Source organism: Oryzias latipes, chromosome 23, assembly GCF_002234675.1.
Source record: "Oryzias latipes chromosome 23, ASM223467v1".
Lineage (NCBI taxonomy): Eukaryota > Metazoa > Chordata > Actinopteri > Beloniformes > Adrianichthyidae > Oryzias > Oryzias latipes.
In genome coordinates, this window is record NC_019881.2 from 2,634,887 (window position 1) to 2,654,969 (window position 20,083).

Consider the following 20,083-nt stretch of genomic DNA (forward strand, 5'->3'; position numbering starts at 1 on the left):
TCTACTGTTGTAAAGTTTAGTCTGTTTCCTAACCAAAAAAAAAAATCACAAGCAAATATTTTATTTCTGTTTTTCAATTTGTTTTAGAATAATAGTAAAAAATAAAATAAAAAGACGTTAAAGAAAGAGTCCAACACAGAATATATGAAAGTTTAAATTTTACTTCTGATGGTTATGAGAAATAAATAGTTCCAGTGAAAAGAATCACACACCAACTGTTTACCGGCAGCTCAGTGTTTCAGAAAGGTCGAGTTCACAACACAGCAGGCCTTCCGTGCATCAGGCTCACATGCATACCTCCACGCACGCACACATACGTTCACATCTAGTTGTACATCATACATGGTTCTGAAAAGTACAGTTTAATAACAATAAAAGCTGTATTAGAAATCTCTTCGTGCACGTTGCTGCTCTTTATGTAAAAAACAAAACAAAAACAAAAGTTCTAGTATCGGAAACACAGTTTGAAGTTTACAGTCAGATAATCCCCGTTTAAGGTGGAAACTCTTGAAATGTTCAAGCAAATGGGAAATCAGCAGGATGGAAACAGACTTATTTAAAACGGCCAAGAAGCAACTTGCAGGACAACAGGCATCTACCATTAATATAATGAATGTTCCTGTTTACAATGTTCCATCTGTTGTTACCAAAATGGGGGTCATTAAGACGTTAAATCCCCTCGAAAAGCAGAAAACGTTTTGCTAGCAACACAAGAAATGAAGATCAAAACGTTAGAAGCTGCAAACTGTGTTTTACGCTAACATCCATGGTCTCGAGCATTAGCTCATTGAGCTTCGCTAGTGCTTCAGCACCTTTTAAAAACTAAATCAGTAAGTTAGAACAGAGAACTCAAAGCTTGAAGCCAAAAAGATGATGCCTTTGAAATTTCCACTTGATGGGGAAACCTCTAAAACGTCCATTTTTACATATGTTCAATGCAATCCTCCTGAAGTTTGCGTGCTGTGCTGACTGTTGCTACGGCGGGGGCAGAAACGGTTTCTGCTTTTGCCACCTGTGGGTGTTGAGTCTCGTTGTGCTATTTACTGTGGACCGCCACTGAAACGCACCATTCGGTTTTGAAAGGAAATTAATCCGAAAGCGCTTCTGTACCGAGAATTTGAAGAAAAAAATTGATGCCACCCTGTTGATTCCCTGGGATGTGAAAAAACAGAAACTCATTTTGTCGATCACAAAGATAACAAATTGTTGCGTAGCAACCTTGACGTGTATGCCGAGTTTATTGCCATCGTTCATAAAAAGGAGGGCATGAGTGGCATCAATTTTCCTGTGTCTTTTCTTGAAACTGAAATAAATCTTTATTGTCCTGCTGACAGACAAACACCACGGCAGTACGACACACGTGTTTAAAAGTTGGGTTTATAGTTCTGCTTTGAGCTGTCATAGACGCTCCGGGTCTGAACCCCTCGCTCTGCAGTAATATCTTTGAACACAAGATGGCGGCAGAGGGCTCTTTGTTGTAGCTGAAGCTAAAGTAACATGCTAATATTAGGGGCTGGACCCACGGGACATGTTTTAGAAACAAAACAAAAAAACAACAAATTGATGTCAGTTCTGGAAGACTTCAACAAGAGTGTAGCTATGTGGTATTTTATTTTGAAAAAATACATCTATAGATAAAAACTTTCCTTCATTTTGGTCATTTTATCAAATTATTTTGTGCTTGTTTTTTAAGGTTCACCTAAAAGACATTTTTTGATCATCACAGTAGATTCTTCATTCTTCTAGATTTACCTTACCAGTCCAGTTACTACAGAAATGAAATCCACTGGATTCTGTCTATTCTCTTCCTTTTGGAAGACTTTATCTGACCCTGTTATAAAAAAATGGACCCTTTGTGAATCCATAGCTTATGTTTAAATTGTTGGGATGTGGTCACATGACCTCAGTGTTCGTACCAGAGGCTTTCTAAATGATCAAACATATAAAAGACAATGTACAAAAAAATATAAACTCCGTTGCTAATGCTTTATAATTAAAAAAAAAGGTTTTAAAGTGGTTTACTTTGACGAAGTTAGAATATTTTACAGTGAAGTGAGAGAAGACTGAGACAGGGCCAGGACGGTTCTGCTCAAGTATGGGTTCTGTGTCCAACCTTTTGTCTGAATATTCAGCTAAATAACATCCAGACAGCTGATGGAAACGTCTTCATTTGTTCTGCATCACGTATGACTAAAGCTATAGGGGGACCTGTAGACCCTGAACAGAGAAAGCTTCAAAGCAAAACTATAAACTTCACAAGAACAGAAACGGTTGAAACATCAGTCAGTCGAGATCGACAGCCGGCAGTTGGACTGAAGTTGTTTTTTTTGTGTGCAATAGTGCTGAAGCGCCGTGGACCGGAACCACTGACTGTATAGGAGAACTGGAACAAGTGAGAGTGACATCGTAAAATAGACGCTGCCACGTTGGAGCCAGACGACACGAGTAAGACAGTGATGGAGTCAACGTTTCTATGGCAACCACTTTTCCCAATCAGGAGTGAGCTTGTTGGAAAGCCACGCCCCCTACCGCTTGAAAGCGGGCGAGGTGGAAATCTGTCAAAGGTGGTGAACGTTTCGATGTGAAACTGCATCCTTTTATTGAGGCGTCTGGTTGCTCAGTTTGGAACTTGAATAGCTTAAACTACAGACAGATTATGAAAAAAAAGAGGATTATCAAGAACGTGTTAAGTAAAAGGTATCAGATCTGGAACGGTTCTTCTGACCAATAGAAAGACTGGGTCACAGCTGTTTTTTTCTCCATAGATGTCTATGGGATTTTGGCTTCTTGGAGCCAGCTGGTACTTCCTGCTTAGAACGCTAGGGGGGAGGGGCCACTCAGTCCAGCTCTCATATACAGTCGAAGACCGGCACCAAGTGGAACCAAGACAACCGTTGTTGCTTTTAAGAACCGCCCCTTTCCCCTCCCTGTGGTTCCACTTCCAAAGAACACGGCACCTTTGTTGCACAAGGAGAGGTCAAAGGTCACAGACACAAAGATCACATCTTAATACTTTTGGGTAAACTCGGCCAGGTCCAAGGCCGTGTCCCTGATTCACAAAGAAAGGAGGGAGGAGGAAACTGGCTGGAGTGCAAACGAAGACCTCCTCTCTGTGCGAACGCTGAAGCAAGCTAACATCTAGCTCCGCCTTCTCCTGGCAGTTTTCAGAGGTTTAATGCAGCGCTTCCTGGCTTCCAAACTCCTTCTGGTGCTCTGACGTTCCTCACTGCGTTCTCCTCTGGCCCTCCAAGCGGTCTCCTGCTCAACATACCGTCGGTTCTGGTCCCATTTTGAGCCAAAGTCCCGCAGAGAGACATTTGCATGTTTGGGTGGATCTGCTCAGCTTCCAGCGACCTCTGAGTGCAGCAAGGCCCATCTGAGATGTTTTTAGGAGAAAGGAAGAGGGGACCTCTGGAGGAGGGAACCTCCACAAGTCCCCTCCTCCCTCCCCGAAAAAAAACGAGCCACTAAACCTGGAAAGTCGATTCACAGAAACTCGGAACCAGGAGAACGTCGACCCGGAGTCGAATCGCGATGAAAGGAAGCTGGAGGATCTGAGACGGACTGTGCACGCCGTCTCCAGTTCACATCATGTGCACGTACATGCACACGCACCAAGTGTTACAGACAGTAGTTTAGCAGCAAAAAGAAAAACTCAAACAAACAACTTCACCCCCCCCCTTCCCCCCCCCACACACACACCCAATAAATACTCAGTCTTCAGACGGGTGTGTGCGTGTGGGCGTGCATGTGAGGGCTGGTCGCTCTGAGAGGGAGGTGGGGCTCATGGCAGGCGGTGCGGGGGACGTGACGAGGCTGGCCGCTCCACCCTCCTCCGCAGGAACCTTCAGAAGAGCATGCTCTGCCTTCTGTTGACCTTGTTGTTTGCTGCAAAAACAGAACGCCAGCTTAAAATACATTACCCACAATGCATCTGGCCTACAGCCTTTGCAAGCAAAAAAGATTCTCGGTCGTACCTAGTTTTACAAGAAACAAAATAACAAAACAGGCAGAAATTTGCATTCTGGGAAATGTAGGAACATTTACGATAAGCTACACTGTAAAACATCAAAATCTTCCGAGTGCATTTGTCAAATTTCTAGTTCAGCGTTTCCTCGTTTACCACCGGAATTACGTTTAAAAATGACCCGCGATAGATGAAATCTGACAAGAAGGATTACAGATGTTCTAACCTTCTCAGAAAAATAAGTCCAGAATGGAAACAAAGATCTCTCAGAATCAAAGATTTGTTTCAATTTGGTAAATTGAATACATTCTGGACAGGAGAATCTGCCAATCAGGATGCAGAACACAATGCACTTTAAAAAAGCATGCACAAGTTTACTAAATAATACAAGTTTAACAAAAAATACACAATCATGGGAAAGTTCCAACAATACAAAGTTGTGAAAGATAATTTTGTTTATTAAAAACTGTTTTTTAGCTCATTTTGGATTTTCTAAAGGGAAGTAATTCTATGTCAGAGAAAGTTTCACCTGTAAAAAATGAAATCTAAGTAGAAAAAACGGCATGTTTCTGCGCCACAGACCAGAACTTTCCACAGTCATTTCTGTAAAACAGAGGTGCTCGTTACGTCGATCGCGACTGACCGCCATCATCCTCGCCGCGAAGTACGTCACTTGATTCACTTGAAAGCACAAGGCCTCTCCAGCCTGGAGGGGCGTTTCTTGAGGCCTGGGACGGCCTGCCTGCTCCCCGATTGGAAGCGAGACAGAGACACGGATCCAGCCGTCCCGCCATGGCGCCACAGTCCCGCCCGGGGACTCCTGGCGCCCTGCCTAACGGAGCAGGGGCCTGTGCTCTGTCGCCGTCGCCGCGCCCCCACCTGTCCCGCCACCCATTAGAAAAGCCTGAGAGGGCGGCGGGGATCCCCCATTAAGCAAAAAGAAAAATAAATGTCTTTGGTCTTCATCTGCAGAAAGGCGTTCACGCCAACTAGGAACGCACACATCTGATTCAAAAGGCTGTTGATGACAGACAAACTCTTTATCCTGTTGTAATCAGAAAGATTTGTCTTAATTGATCCGTTTTATTCCAAATAATAGTGATTGACTTAAAAACCTGCTTTATTAAGTCTGACAAAATAAAACATCAGCATATGATTCTGAAGAAAGAGAATTAACTTTATCTTATTACCTAGATTTCTTTTTTTTTAAAAGACACCTACAGTGTTCATTTGCTTTATCGTGGTTCACTTTTGCTGTTTTTTTTTACACTTTAATTTTTTTAGAGTGCACTCTGTTCTGCACCTAGAATGAGGTTATGGCTTTCAGCTATGGCAGGACATTATTTGAACGTAACCGTGGCGATAAACGAGGAAACGCTGACCATGTTAGTAATGCCTTCATGAACCTGAGGCGGAGCTGCTTCTCCACTCACCTGACTCTGGGTACGAGGAGTTCCTGTATCCGGGGTCTCTCTGCAGCTGCACCTCCTTCAGTGTGAATATCGACACGTCTGAAAGAAAGCAGGGAGAGTCTTGGTCAGCCGTTTGTCCCGGGGCAGGACGGGCTGTGACGAAGAGCGGCGGCTCACTCTCGGGCAGCGCGTGGACCCTGGTCCCGAGCTGCCTGAAGTAGGACTGCTTCATGGCCTCGTCGGCTGAGATCCTGGCCTTGGACTCGTACTGTGGCGACAAAAACAGGAAGCGTGAGCCTCGCTGGCGTCTGGTGCCTGTGCTGTTTGAGGTTCACTCGGATGAATGTGTAAAAAGGAAACACTGCCTCCTGCTGTCGGCATGTGGTACTGCAGACAGGCAGCTTTCTCTGGTTCTGGTACCAGGAGCAAACAACATCACTATGGGATGCCCAATTAGGATTAAGAACATCTGAGAGATTGCACTACTTCATTGTAGATGTTGGGATTTTTTGATCCTGCTTGATTCTTGACTAGTATTAGTAACTACACTGCAGTAACAATGACCTAAAGTAACCTGACCCAAAAATAAAACCAGTTTTTGTTCAAATCCTGCTTTTTTTTGAACAAAATAAGTAAAAACATGAAGATCTTAAGACACACTTTTTTTAGTTAAATATACTTTACTTCATCAGGCATGGAGGTGGGGGATTAATGATGAGGGAATGTTTTGTTGCTATGAGTTGACGCATTCGGCTTTAATTCTTACACAAAGTTACATTAAAAAGCTACATTTGGTTGTTTCCCTGGCTTTTATGTGTATAACAAACAACAATAGAGCTAGAAATTGTGTTTGTTTGTTTTTTTGCACAAAACTACTATTATTGTAAAAATCTGGGAGGTTTGAAACCAAGAGACGGTCTACAGCTCTAAGGATCAACCACCACCTGCTGTTCAGAGCAGCGTATTTAAACGCTTCGGGAAGAAGAGACTCACTTTGAGGAAAGAAAGCAGCAGCTCGATGCCGTCACCGTCCAGCCTGTGGAGGACAAGAGCAGCGGGGGGGTTAGTGTGCGCTCGAACGTTGGGGCTCATGGGAGGAAGGAAGGAAGTGGACCGCCGGCACCAGAGCCGTGCAGGATTTCCTGCCTGCAGCTCACAAACACCGCCTGAACTCACAACGATACCGTCCGTATTCAAAGGGAAGGGGGGCGGGCCGCTGGGCGCACAGCTCCGTACCTGGGGGCGTGGTTGATCAGCGGCTGAGGTTTGTATTTGGGGAAGTTGTAGGACTTGAACTCTTCGATGGAGGAGATTCCCGGCCACTTGTCCTCCGTGGGCGTTCCTGGAGTCGCACAAAAGCAGGGGGGGGTCAGACTTTGTTTGGGGGGGGGGGGTTACAGTTCAATGGGGGTGGGTGCTCACCGAGTAGCCGGAAAATGAGGTGAAGCTCGTCCTCCACGGTGGAGCCGGGGAACAGAGGCCGACCTGCAGCCATCTCATAGAATATACAACCGACGCCCCTGAAGACGCAAACGCACACAACAAACACACATCACTGACACGAAACACGGAGGTCAGGGTGCACACACCTTCACTCACACAAAACCTGATCGGGAAGCAATGCAAACAAAAAGTCCAATGGTGGGATTCAGACAACAGAAGAGGATCAGCAGAGAGACTTGAGCTGTTGGACTTAAAGGACGTGAAAACGGCTAAAAACGCCTTTTGTTATTTTACAGTGCATTGTGTTCTGTGTCCTGATTGGCTGTTGGTCACTGTCAATCAAATCTCCTCTGTGTGAAAGCGCACAGATTTGTCAAACTCATTACAGAAATGATCAAATGCATAGATTAAAAGATAAATGATCTTTAATGAAAAAACAACAATGACCAAAATGATTTTTATTTTTCTGATCAAAAACATCAGAAAAAGGAAAACTCCCGAGTCCGGACCTGAACCAGCAACTCTAAAATGTTGTGTAATTTTTGGGTCATATATGACACAAAATAGACAAAAGCCTGGAGAATTCTGCAGGAGGGGGGGGGGCACCCCCTCCAAAAAAAGGCCCAGAAGTAACCGGTAACCGGAATCTGATCAGGTGTGTGTGACAAACCCAGAAATGCTCTGAAACGGTCTGAACACAGAAAAATCAACATCTGCAACGTTTACAACCCCCTCCAGAGGAAACGGGGCTCCAGGCTTTTAGAGAACAATCTAAAGTGCTTTCTGTTTGACAAACCAAAAGCAGAAGAAGCTTTCAGAAACAAGAGCTGAACTCCTGATGCCTGAATTTGAATTTTGAATGACGGTCATTCTGTGGTTTCTGCAGAAAAGGCGGAGCTCTGGTCTTTACCACATATCGATCTGCGTGGAGTATTCCGAGGATCCCAGGAGGACGTCTGGAGGGCGGTACCAGAGGGTCACCACCTCGTTGGAGTAGGTTTTGGTGGGAACCGACTTGGCCCTCGCCAGACCTGCCAGGCGGACAAAGATTTCAGCAAAAGAGGCGCTTCCTGCATCCTCAAAGACGGGAAACGCCGTCTCCTCACCGAAATCCGCCAGTTTCAGCTCCCCCTTCTCGTTGATGAGGAGGTTCTGCGGCTTCAGGTCTCGGTGGAGGACCTTCCTCCGGTGGCAATAAGACAGGCCTCGCAAAATCTGGAAGAGGAAAACCTGCAGAGCAGAGGGTCAGATGTGGGCGAGCTGCAAACACACCCAGGCTGAAAGCAAAGCGGGGAGTCACCTTCACGTTGTGCATGCTCATGATGTTCCCGCAGTCGTCCATGTACTGCTTCAGATCTTTGTCCTGCAGGGAGAGAAGGATCCTGAGACGGAGAGCGGCTGCCAAACGCCGGAACGGGCCTGCTGAGCTTCATTTAAACTCCCATCATCCTCTGCTTCATCGTCAGAGTGTTCTTTTCATTCTGAAGAATCTCAAAAAGCCCCGTGGGTTTCTAGAATACAGTTTCTGCACAGCGACAGGAGGTCAAATCCACCTCTGAGCTGTGGGTGGGGATTTTTTTGCCGCGGGGCAACCCCGCCCCCCTTCCCCTCCCTGCTGCTGAGGGCAGGAAGTGACGTCACAAAGGAGTTTTTTTTCATCTGCTCCTGATTCACAAGCATTTCAATAAAGAAACTACTCAGAAATGCAATTCTAAGCTTCAAATGCTATAAATCCTTCAATCCATCCTTTTCCTGTTTCTTTATTCTAGTATCTTCATCCATTTTTTGCTGCTTAACTCCTCCTACAGTCTTTCATTTATTTCAACCATTCAACTATTCAAATGTTCAGCTCTTTCAGCTTTTCCAGCTATGACTTTTGCTCCTTCAAATCCTTGAACTTTTCCAGATTTTCCAGGATTTCTGCCTCCATTGAAACACATGGAGAATCCTTTGGTGCAGAAGCTCGCTGGTTCGATACCCGGCTCTGACATTTTTCACAAACATGTTATTGTGCTGTTTTCACTTTATTTATGGTCAACTTTGATCATTTCTTTCTTTATTTGTTGCCAATTATGACCCTTTAAGTGTCATTTTCCTTCATCAATGTAGCATCAACGGTGCATTTTCCTCCTTCTAGTTCTCTACATACCTGTCCTCCATCATTTTCAGTAAGGCGGGTCTTTAACTGTGTAAAGGTTAATGTTTTCTGAAAAGCTTTACAGAATGAGTGTAAACTTCAAACTCTGTTGTAGAAAATGACAAACGTTTGTTTTTACGCCAAACTGAAAGCTTCTCTGCTTCTCTCCTGTTGTTTGACTTTCCTCCTCATTTTCATCAAACCTTCATCTGCGTCCTGAATGTCTTCCCTGGTCTGCATGAGGAGGCGGGGAAACGTTACCAGGTACTCGAAGACCAGCGTGAGGCTCTTCTCGGTGTGGACGATGTCGTGTAACGTCACGATGTTGGCGTGCTTCAGGTCCTTCAGCAGCGACACTGCAGAGACCAGGACAGAACGACAGCGCGGATGACAAACCGCGCCCCCTCCACGCCGGCAGAGGTCCGCTCGGAAATGATGATGAGGATCACCTTCTCTGATGGCGGTGCACGGCGCCCCCTCCTCGTGCTCCAGCCGGATCTCCTTCAGCGCCACCAGGTTGTCCGTCAACTTACTGCGGCCTTTGAACACGGTGGCGTACGTTCCCTGAAACGAAAGCGACGTCTGGTTAGCGTGACGCCCAGCGGAGGGGTGGGCGGGGCTTTCCGGGGGGGGGGGGGGGGGGGCACCGCTCCTCCTCACCTCTCCCAGTTTGTCCAGCTTGATGTAGGTCTCTAGCTTCCCAAAGCCGATCTCAGACTGAAACACATCAACACACGTTTAGTCCATGAACGCAGCGTAGAAACTCCCATAATGCATTGCACTTTGTTCTTTTTATAAAAGGTGTTATTCTGGTTCTGTCTGCGCACAGGAAGGTTTTTGATTGATTGATGTCATTAGGAATATTTATGGTTTTCTTTTCAATCTTCATTCATAAACATTTAGAGAAATACGTTTTTTTTAAATTAATCTGTTTAAGTTTGTTTTCATAAAACTAAAGGGACCAAAATGCAAACTGTGTTGTGTCAATCACTGACGTCCATAAATGACCCGGAGAACAGAACTGCAGTCCAACATTTAAGGGGGGTTGAAATTAGCTAAATAAATCCCTGATTGGAAACATAAATGCCTTTTTTTATGGCAACATTGGTTCATGTTTTTGGTATTTTCTGCTGGCAGACTCTCCATCAGTGCCGCTGAACTGGATCTCCATGGCGCCAAATCAGGATCAGAACCAACGAGAAAGAAACGGGACATTTGAAGAATGAGAAAGAGTTTGAAACTCAGAAGTACACATTGTGCTGCGACAGACAGACTGGCGACCCGTCCAGGTCGTCCCCCGCCTTCGCCCATGAGTGGCCGGGATAGGCTCCAGCAACCCCGTGACCCCGAAAGGCGCAAAAACGGGTTTAGAAGACGAACGTATGAAAGTTCACATCGTAAACTTGGAAGAAAATGGATAAATTGAAGAAGAAATTGTGAATTTGAAAAATGAATTAAAATAAAAAAACTACAAACCTCAAACTTTTACTCAATGATAAAATAAAGTTTATTAGTAACAACTTGCTAATTTTTATTTCCACTTTTGTTTTTTCTTTTGTGTCCATCGTTGCTTTCAGTCCGAATTTTACCGTTTTAATTCAGACTCGTTTGTTTTCAAAGTTGATCCTAATTTCCCGTGGGGGCGGGGCTTGGAGCCTATTGGTGGATGGGGCTATGATGTCAGTCGTGCCCCGGTAGCCTCTTCATCTGTTAATATGCATCTTCAGGAATCTTCAAAGGATCTCAATCTACCCAATAATTTACAATGAATGAGGCTGATTCACCCAGAAGAGAAACTTCTGAAACATTCGCTTCACTACTTCCTGTTCTAGCGAGTTCGTTTTGGGATTTATTGAACATATTTAGATTTTCCATTCATCTAAGGAGGAAAATCTACAAACGGATGAGAAGCAGCTGCTAAGATAGAATAAACAGAGTGTTTTTGCTTTTGTACTCGTGTGTTAATGATATGTGAATCACAGAGCCGAAGACGTTTTGACTCATGAGAAACGGATTCAACACAATCAGATTAGATATGAAGTGTTGAACCTCCAAGCTCTTCTGTTTCCATCATGTGGTTAAAACTGAACCAATCTAAAACTTTTAAAGATTAAATGAGGAATTTCTCAAAAACAAACTGAATTTTAAGAAAGTTTAAAAAAAACCTTGCTTCAGGAAAAATTATCCTATTTTCTGTTTAGCAGGAAATAAAATTATCTTTTTTCCGTAAAACCATTTTTCTTACAATATTTCATTTATTTCTTTGTTCCTTTCATGAAAGTGATTGATTGTCCAATATGTTTACCTGTTTGTCTTACAATATTGAACATTTTCACGGTTGGAAAGGAGCAGAATTGAAGATATTAACAGATTTTTACTCAGAATTTTGGACATTTTTCTAGAGGTCCTGTTTTTAAGGTCAGCTCTTGTGCGCACACGCCGAACAGCAGAATTCTCACACAGATAAGGGAAACCTTTCTCTTTTTTGAGGCAGATTCCAGATAACATGAACACTGACTCCATGGCAACCTTGTGTTCTTGTGTGGCACCTTTGGCCGTGAGAGTCTGGTGGAAACTACTGGAAGGAATCTCCGCTGTCTGTTCAGGGAACTCAGATGCACCTTTTCTGCATCAAAGGGAGGAAATCGAAGCACAAGCAGGTTCCTCTGACTGGAGGAGGATTATGAAAGAGGTTGGAGGGCGGAGTCGCTGCAGGACAGACTGTTTTAGCCCAGAATCTGCCAGCAGGCCTCAGTCTGCAGCTAGCTGCACAATCGCACCACAGCGGAGTTTAGGATCTAATCTGATGGGCTCCAGGTGGGAGGTGAGTGCCTGTGTCTCCAGATGAATCCATCCTTCGCTCGCACTGGGCCAGTTGCCATGGCGACCGGCACAGAGGGAGTGCTGCACAGCAATAATAGAAAGGGACGAACGCCTCGACGCTCGCGGGCGGACTGACCAGCGAGGCTCGGCGGGAGCGCCGGCTGAGCGGCTGGTCGAAGGGGGGGCTGCTGAGCTGCAGCTTCTCCAGGTAGCCGTCGGGAATTCGGATGTCGGCGGGCAGGGACAGCCGCTTGTTCAGGTCCTGGAACACACAGAAAAACAGTCCGGGGGTTAACTTGGATGCTGCAGTCTGCTGCTGGAGAAAAACCTGTATGTAGGAGGCCCCCCCCCCAAAGAGTGGCCGGGTCCGCATCTTCTGCAGGAACACGGAGCTGCTGCAGACCACCGTTCCGCTGCGCTGCATGGATTCTGCAGGAAGTTTGGGTTCTTCCTTCTCCAAGCAGCTCCAAGCTCCCGACCAATCGGGGGTTTGGGTTTGGTAGCGACACGGAGGTGCGAACCGTTTGAACGTTGGTCATGAAGGAGAGATTGTGGTTTGTGCTTTGCATCCATCTTGGAATAGAGCCATGAAGGACAAAGCCTGGAGCAAGATTAGCAGTTCTGCACCGCTTTGACATTTCCCGCCAAGCCTCATGCGCTAAATGTGGGGGGAGACAGACCTGTGTGAACTCCTTCTGCTAAAAACCACGTTCCAAACCCAATGATCAGCACGATCACCTGTCCACTATGGAGGTAGGATAAGATCTAAAGATATCAAGAACGACGGAAAGATGTTTCTGCTTGAGAAACATTTTTAGATTCTCTGACTGACAAGTAAAAGTGATTATAAGACTTTTTTTTTTTTTGCACAATGAGCTTGTAAAAGATAAAAACAGGTCGCCAGCATCTGGGGGCCTCAGTTAAAGAAATATCAAATTAGTTTTTGTCCTCCTCTACCAGCAGGGGGCAGGATACTGCCAGGCTGCTCCATCCATCCTCCCACACCCCCCCCCCCCAAACTGTAACACATGCTGCATGTAAAAGGCACACAGTGAACCCTAAAGGGGGGGGGTCCGACTGCTGTGTGCGGGTGGGATCACCACACAGGAACAGCAGGACGGTCATTAGCTCATAAAAACAAACCACTCAGGTAAAATTACAAACTAGGAGGTGAAGACGTTTGCTGAAAATCATCAGGCGTTTCTGTTTTACCCTTTTAATTGCAGAGCTTGTGCGGCAAAATGGCGGGAAGACGAATCAGCATCTTTGAACCTGAGCGTTTAAAGTCCCATCATCCTCTGATCTAGTGTCCAAGTCTTCCCAGTGCTCTTTTAATTATGACTATGTTGTCATTTTCTAGGCCATAGATCCTGCAGGGCGGCAGGAGATCATTAGAAATTCACCTTTGAGATGTGGACGGGAGTGTTGGCGTAAAGCAACCCCGCCCCCTGTCCTGTCACCTATAACTGAGAGCTCTCTGTCTACACACTCCCCAGCTAGCTTACGGCCCCCTCAGAACCCCAGCCCATTATTACAGGTGAAGCAAAAATGGCGAATGAAGGCGTACATGGATCTCGTTGATCGAAGCAGGGAGCTTGAGCCCCGCCCAGCGTATTTACTATGTCACAAATAGGGATTTACATTTAATACATATATATAATTTAGAGACATACATATAATTTCTTAAAGTATGTTATACATAAATAGTTCACATAGTATTTGTAAAGTATTCATGTTTATATATATATTATATATATATGTGTGTATATATATATATATATATATATATATATATATATATATACACATATATACACATATATATATACACACACACATGTGTCCTCCATCATCAGAAAAACAAATTGGTAAAAACGCCGTTTTCATCGGCGTGGGTCTTTGCTTTTGATTAAATGTGTCTGAGCCGGACTGACAGGACTCTCCAGTCTGTCTGCATGCGGTCCTTCGTGGCTTTAAGCTGATCTTTTATTTAGGAGGGCGGACGTATCCGTGTCAAAACGCTGTGCGAGCGTAGGCTTGATTTAAATGGCCTCAGGACGATCTGTCCCAGAATGCCCTGGAGCTGTGAAAGCAGTCGTAAAGATAATCGTCACGTCTCCAGCTCGGCCTCCCCTCCCCCTGCAGGGTTTTGAGGCCAAGACATGGACGTGTGGGGGTTCTCACCTCCATGGAGATCCGCCGGTGGACCCGGCTCCTCAGACAGACGCCCGTGGGAGACTGAACCTCGTCTGAGGACGTCCCGGACGCCTGGTCGCTCTCGCCGTCGGAGCCCATCTTCAGGTTCTCATGAACGATGTCTGCAAGCAAAAACCAAACGAGTTCATCCCCGGTTCCTCACGAGTTTGAAGATGTGAAAGTCTTTGATTAGACCTGAATGTTAACTGTTTCTATCAGGAAAGCGCCAGCACACACGTGTGAATCCTGAGGCCGTTGTTCCTGTCATTTCCACAAAAAGCATCAAACACACAGATCTATTCAGCCAAACTACAGAAAACGCAGAGAAGGGCAGAAGATGCAGGGAGGAGGGAAAATAGAAAAAACTATTAGTCATTCTCTGCATGTTTACTTATTTAACCAGAACAGCCAATAAGCAGGAACCTGCAGTACAGGGCATTTATAATTTTATATGTCTTGTACCCCCCCCCCCAATTTTGTTTATTTATTGTTTTAAAAATTTGGTCCTGGTTTTAAAAGCTGAAACAGGGCTTAGAACCAAGAGTTCAGATATTGCTGGTTGTTCTAGAATTGAAATGAACAGAAAGAACCCACATGGCTTTGGTCACAGCAATCTCGTTAACTACACGGCTAATTCTGAGAGGCTGCACTTTTAAGACACTTTTTAAGTCAAACACCCTTTCCTCAAAAACCTCTCCAGAGAGGTTCCTCAGGGCTCAGAAATAGAGCCCCTTTTGTTAGCCATAAACCGCCAGCATCTCTTTTATGCAGATGATATTCTACTCTATCATCACAATATCGCCGTCCAATTTGAAGTGCAAAGGAAGCAAACGTTTAGGTCAGGGTGGGGCAAACTACGGCCCTTAAAACCATTTAATCAGGCCCAATAAACAGGTAAAAACCAACACTGGTTCCTCACCAATGGTAGGGAAACCAGATGTCATTCAAATTAGCATTACTCAATATATGCAAACTGAGGGCTTAAATAAAAGCTGTTGGTACAAGACATTGTTTTTGTCTGAACTGCAACTGAACCAGTACTCTGTTCCAGAATCTACTGCAAACCAAAAGGCTTCATTTCTAAAATCCCTACTGTAAATAAAAAAGGCGAGTTGACTGTAGCTGCGGTTACATGTGCAAAATATCCTGATCGGATCAATGGTCGGATTAGAATTCAACCGTGCTCATGGGATCAGACAAACTTTTTCCGATTAGAACAAACGGTATAAATCATTTGGGCATGCACAGTAGTGTTGGAAATACAGGAAAAGTAAACGAGTCCCACTGTAAACAAACCTTTGCTGCCATTTACATTTATGCAGCAGCTAAGTAATAAACAAGACGATCTTCTAAACGTGCTTTTATTAATGTTATGAATATTATGAAGTGCCTGTTCGCTCATTATTTTATTTTTAATACGTGTGGTCAGTGCTTTTTCTGTGGCAGAACGGAGCTGGAAGAAGCCAGGGTTAGGAGAGGCTAACACGAGCTAACAACATTAGCCTTAACATCAGCCTTTATTTTGTCGGGAAACAACTGGAAACACAAATCCACGTGATTGTTTGAACCGTGTCTAAGGACTGAGCAACATTTCTGATTTTGAAAAGCACACACACCGCCCCAAAGCCGCTGTGTGTGTTGGCGGGCCGAGCTCTGCCCGGACACACGTTTTTTTGTTTTTTTTAGCATGTTCTTGATCATCTAAACTGGCCAATCAGAGGCCTCGATAACAGCATGTGGTCTCATATCCAATGTTTGAAAACATTTGTTTCACAGGGTCCACTTTAAGGTGGTATGGGGTGTGGCCTTCCAACAAGCTCACTCCTGATTGGAGAGAGTGGTTGCCATGGAAACGTCGACTCAGACTGACTCGGACCGATCACCGCTCAGCTGATGACGTCTGGTTCCGACATGACGTTTAGCAAAAAAATGGCAACAAAACAGAGTCCATTTGGGTGGAGCCAGAAGTAAACCGTTTTCTACGGGTGACGTCACACTCGCTCAGTCCAGCTCTCACATACAGTCAAGGGTTTGTACTGAATGTGTTTCTGGTTCACTCTTTCTTACTCATACTGAAGAAGCGCGTCGTTCAGAAAAGTCCGAGCTTTGCTCACAGAACTCGTTCCATTTCAAAGAAACGTTTGGTTTTGCAGAGAACCGCTTGCAAAAATATAACATCAACTTCCAGGCGTGGAAGACTGAGAGAACGTTTGACTGATAATGAAGCTAAAGCAACTAGATGGAAAGGTAGAGGTGTTTCAATAACCATTTTGCACATAGAAATAATGCATGAATAAACAGATTTTTGTTTCGATTTGATCACTTTGGTGACAAAAAACCATTTAATTGAACTAAACATCTTTGTCAATAAAGCACATTAAACTCAGGTTACAGACCTGAAAAAAATAGAATTTGATTTTTTGTTAATTGAGATACCTTCTGTTTTTATGAGCATGTAAAGACCAGAAACATGCAAACTTGTTGAAGACATTTTTGATCTATCAAACTTGATCATCTGATGGTAAAAAAACAAAACATTTTTATCAGTGGATCATAGCCAAAATAGCAGGGATCTTTTTCCATTTTGGGCAAACTCTTGTACCCAGTTGTTAATATCCAGTTAAACACATGAACCCAGGAATTACACAGAGCCCTCCTTCCCTGTCATGCTCCTCCTCTCAGCCTCCAGTGGCTGATGATAAAACGCTGCACCAGATTTCTTGCCTCTGCCTTTCCCAGCAGAGCCGGAGCCGCCGCGCTCCTGTTCCAACCGCACGCCCACCCACCCATCGCCAACCACAGTTAATGAGAAGTCAAGTCGGCGCTCTGTCATCAGCCCCTCCAACCACGCGGCCTGTCATCACACATGGAGGGGAGTCGGACAGACTTCACTCCGAGCGCTTCACTAACTCCACCATTTCCGGTTCTTTTAAGGATTTGAAGACGGCTGTTTTCACTGCAGATTCTGATCCAATCATTTCTGTGGAACAGGGAGCGCTGACAGACGCAGGGACAGCAGAGGAGGTCTGACAGGCGAGCAGCCAGAAAAGGAGGCGAGCGCCTCCTCCATTTAGCTGATTTAGAACTGCGTTTTTCTCTTCTCATTCCAAACTCATCAATCTGGAGTGAAGCGTTCACACACAAAACGAGCTTAAAGCTGCAGGTCACATGACCACAAACCCTGTGCTGTGTGGAGGTGAAACTGAAACCAAGCGTTGAGTCTGTCATTGATGGGATTCTTCTCTAAATTGGGTTCAGTTATTGATGTGTCGGTTCAGATTTGACCCAGTGGATCACGTAGAAGTACTTTGGTTTAGCTTTGGTTTAGATTTTAGTCCCACACCTGCTTTGACATTAGGACAGAACTTCCCCTAAAAAGCTTCAGCAAAAATCCATTTTTTCTGAGCTTTATTTTCGTTTTGAAAGGAAAGTTGCACATAAACAATCCCCCAGACGTGATGCAAACCTGTGTATTATCCCATAATCTGATTAGGATTGTCTCCTGGCATCGCCTGAGTGGAAACTTCCCTCTGATCTGTCGCTCATCAGGAATGCCTTTCATCTCCTCCCGCTGTCCTGCGTTATGCACCGGCGCTTCCGCTTTGTCGATGCGGTTTGCCGTCCAAGAAGCTGATCTCCAGACAAAAACGCAGTAAAGGAATAACGAAGACCTAGATGGACTAGAATTAGAGTTTTAACTGCTTCACTTTCCTGTTATACCTTCTTGTTTTTACCTAAGTTGAATTATAAGAATATAAACATGAGATCTTGAAAAAATGGAAAATATTCCAAAGGATTTTTAACAATAAATGAACAGTGGTGTTGAAACCGTTGACTGTATATAATAACTGGAGTCACTCAGGACATTTCTCCTAGACTTCTCCTGTTCTTAAACAATCCTTTTTTTTGGTTATTTTGTCTGTACTTATTGAAGTTATAATGTGGTCTCATGTCAAATGTATTAAACCTTTGATTAACCTGCTTTTAAGTGCTCGGGGTGTGGTATTTCAAAAAGCCCACCCCTGATTGGTGAGAGTGGTTGCCGTAGAAACGGTGAATCCGACCGACTTGCCGACGTCTGGCTCCAACATGGCGGCGTCCGTATCACGAGAAAAAATGGCAGCTGATTGTAGTTCATCGGTTGACGTAAGTCATTTTCTGTGGGTGACGTAAGCGTCGCTCAGTCCAGGTCTTGTATACAGTCAATTGTGTTTGTCAGCCAACATTTAGACTAGTAAACCTAAATTAGCCGTAATCTCTACTCTCGTTATGCGTGGTTCCATCCGCCTCACGTCCCAAACGCTTCCTCCTTTTCAGGTTCCTCAGTTCTCCTTTTGGCCTTCAGCTCCATCGTCTTGTTTTTCTCTGTTCTCCAACCCCTCCTCCGCCGCTGCAACACATTCCTCCACAATCTGCTCTCCCAGCTCTTCTCTAGAAACATCTGAATGATCTAATCTGTCCCGCTTTCACATACCTCTCATTCATCTCCTGCTTGCTTCCATCTTCCCTCCAGAAGCCAGGATTCTTCGCCTCTCCAAACATGATTTTCATCTCCTCCTGTCACACCCTCTGCTCCTAAATTCCAACTTCAGAAGAGAACTCCTCCTCTGAAATGACGAGGGTAAAGCTTGTCTTCATTCACTCTTCTTTTACCTTATGTAGCCCAAAGCCTCCCAAAATAATCCATTTTCTTTGTTCTTTTAAATCATTTTCTTTAAGAACCTGTTTTTTTTCCTCACACAGTAATTAGCATCTCTCCTATCAAGGCCACAGAGTGTCGTCGCATTAAAGGGAAGGACGATGGCGGCGTCCTACTTAAGAGTCCTCTATTTAGATCCATGTCCTTCTATCTGGGACAGGGTCCAGGGAGAGCATCAGGGGGTCGTCTGCAAAAATCGGCTTCAGAAGCTCAGATGAGCTGAGAAAAGTTGGGCAGAACCGGCTTCAAGGACTAAAGGTCACCATGTCTGCAAAACTTAAAAAATTGGATGTCAGGAGTTTTTCTTTCCACTGGAAATGTTGATTTCAGAACACAATTGTGACACTTATGACAGGTAAATGAACTGTTGATGCTCATTCTATGACAACTAACACAACGGGGGAGGAGCTAACACCATAGACGGTATATGACTAGACAGCTTGGCCCCTCCCTCCAGCGTTCCAAACATAAAAACCGCTGTTGGTCAGAATGACGTACTTGATCTGATACATTTTTTTAAACCTCTCTTTCCGATCAGATGCCTCAGTAAAAGCGTGTGGCGCCCGCTGAGCTGACTTTCAGTGGCAGGGGTGGAGGGGTGTGGACTTCCAGCAAGCTTACTCCTGATTGGCGACAGTAGTTGCCCTGGAAACGTTGACTCGGACCGACTTGGACCGACTCGGACCGATCTCTGGCATCTGGCACCGAATGGCGGCACGCGTGTCGCAGAAAAATGGCGACTGAATTGGCTTCATCGCGCTGCAGCCGGTCTATGGGTAACGTTCAGAATTAAAGCCGCAAGCAGAATTGTGTGGCCGCCCCCGCCCTGACCAGCTGCTTGAGCCCCCCCCCCCCCCTTCTTTGGGTTGGCTTCGTCTCCATGGTAACGATTGGAGTTTTTGGGGACGACAAACAGGTGTAATGCTTAGAAGAATCAGCAAAAGTGAAATTGGAGTTTCCTTGGCAACAGAGGTTTTTTGGGTAACCCCGCCCACATTCTTAATATGTTCATATCGTATGACACATCCTCTTTGTTCATCTTCTGGTAAAGATTATGTGAGCATAAAAGGGAACGCCACTTTTGCGAGCTCTCCACGCTGGGGCTGTTGAAAATCTGCCATTGCTAATTCCAACACTTTTTCCCAAAGAGTTTAGCAATGATGGCGGCTTCTTACTGAGGTCAAAGGTCAATGAAACTGACGGCTGTAGACTTAAGCTGGCGGCATTTGTGTGGCTCTGTCCGAATTCCCACACTAACCAATAAAAAACTCATTTTAAAAGCAGTTCGTACACCACGCTCAGTACTTTATTTATTTTTTATCTTTATGACGTCATCGATTTCACAAAGTTAAAATCTCATTGATGTGAGCGTTTTGAATCCACTGTCTTCTGAAGATGAAAACATT

At 44.8% G+C, this 20,083-nt stretch overlaps 1 protein-coding gene across 1 annotated transcript in view; it reads right to left on the reverse strand.

Annotated features, from left to right (window-relative positions):
* Positions 1-141: 141 nt before the first annotated feature.
* Positions 142-20,083, reverse strand: part of LOC101161849 (cyclin-dependent kinase 17) — a 52,738-nt gene continuing 32,796 nt past the window's right edge. The window contains exons 4-17 of the mRNA XM_023952141.1: positions 13,967-14,100; positions 11,919-12,044; positions 9,620-9,676; positions 9,409-9,523; positions 9,221-9,315; positions 8,123-8,185; positions 7,929-8,052; positions 7,733-7,853; positions 6,802-6,899; positions 6,616-6,721; positions 6,373-6,415; positions 5,557-5,647; positions 5,401-5,478; positions 142-3,888 (exon numbers count right to left, since the gene is read on the reverse strand). Of these exons, the coding sequence (XP_023807909.1) occupies positions 3,848-3,888; positions 5,401-5,478; positions 5,557-5,647; positions 6,373-6,415; positions 6,616-6,721; positions 6,802-6,899; positions 7,733-7,853; positions 7,929-8,052; positions 8,123-8,185; positions 9,221-9,315; positions 9,409-9,523; positions 9,620-9,676; positions 11,919-12,044; positions 13,967-14,100 (1,292 nt within the window). The 3' untranslated portion in view covers positions 142-3,847. The remainder of the gene's footprint in view (positions 3,889-5,400; positions 5,479-5,556; positions 5,648-6,372; positions 6,416-6,615; positions 6,722-6,801; positions 6,900-7,732; positions 7,854-7,928; positions 8,053-8,122; positions 8,186-9,220; positions 9,316-9,408; positions 9,524-9,619; positions 9,677-11,918; positions 12,045-13,966; positions 14,101-20,083) is intronic.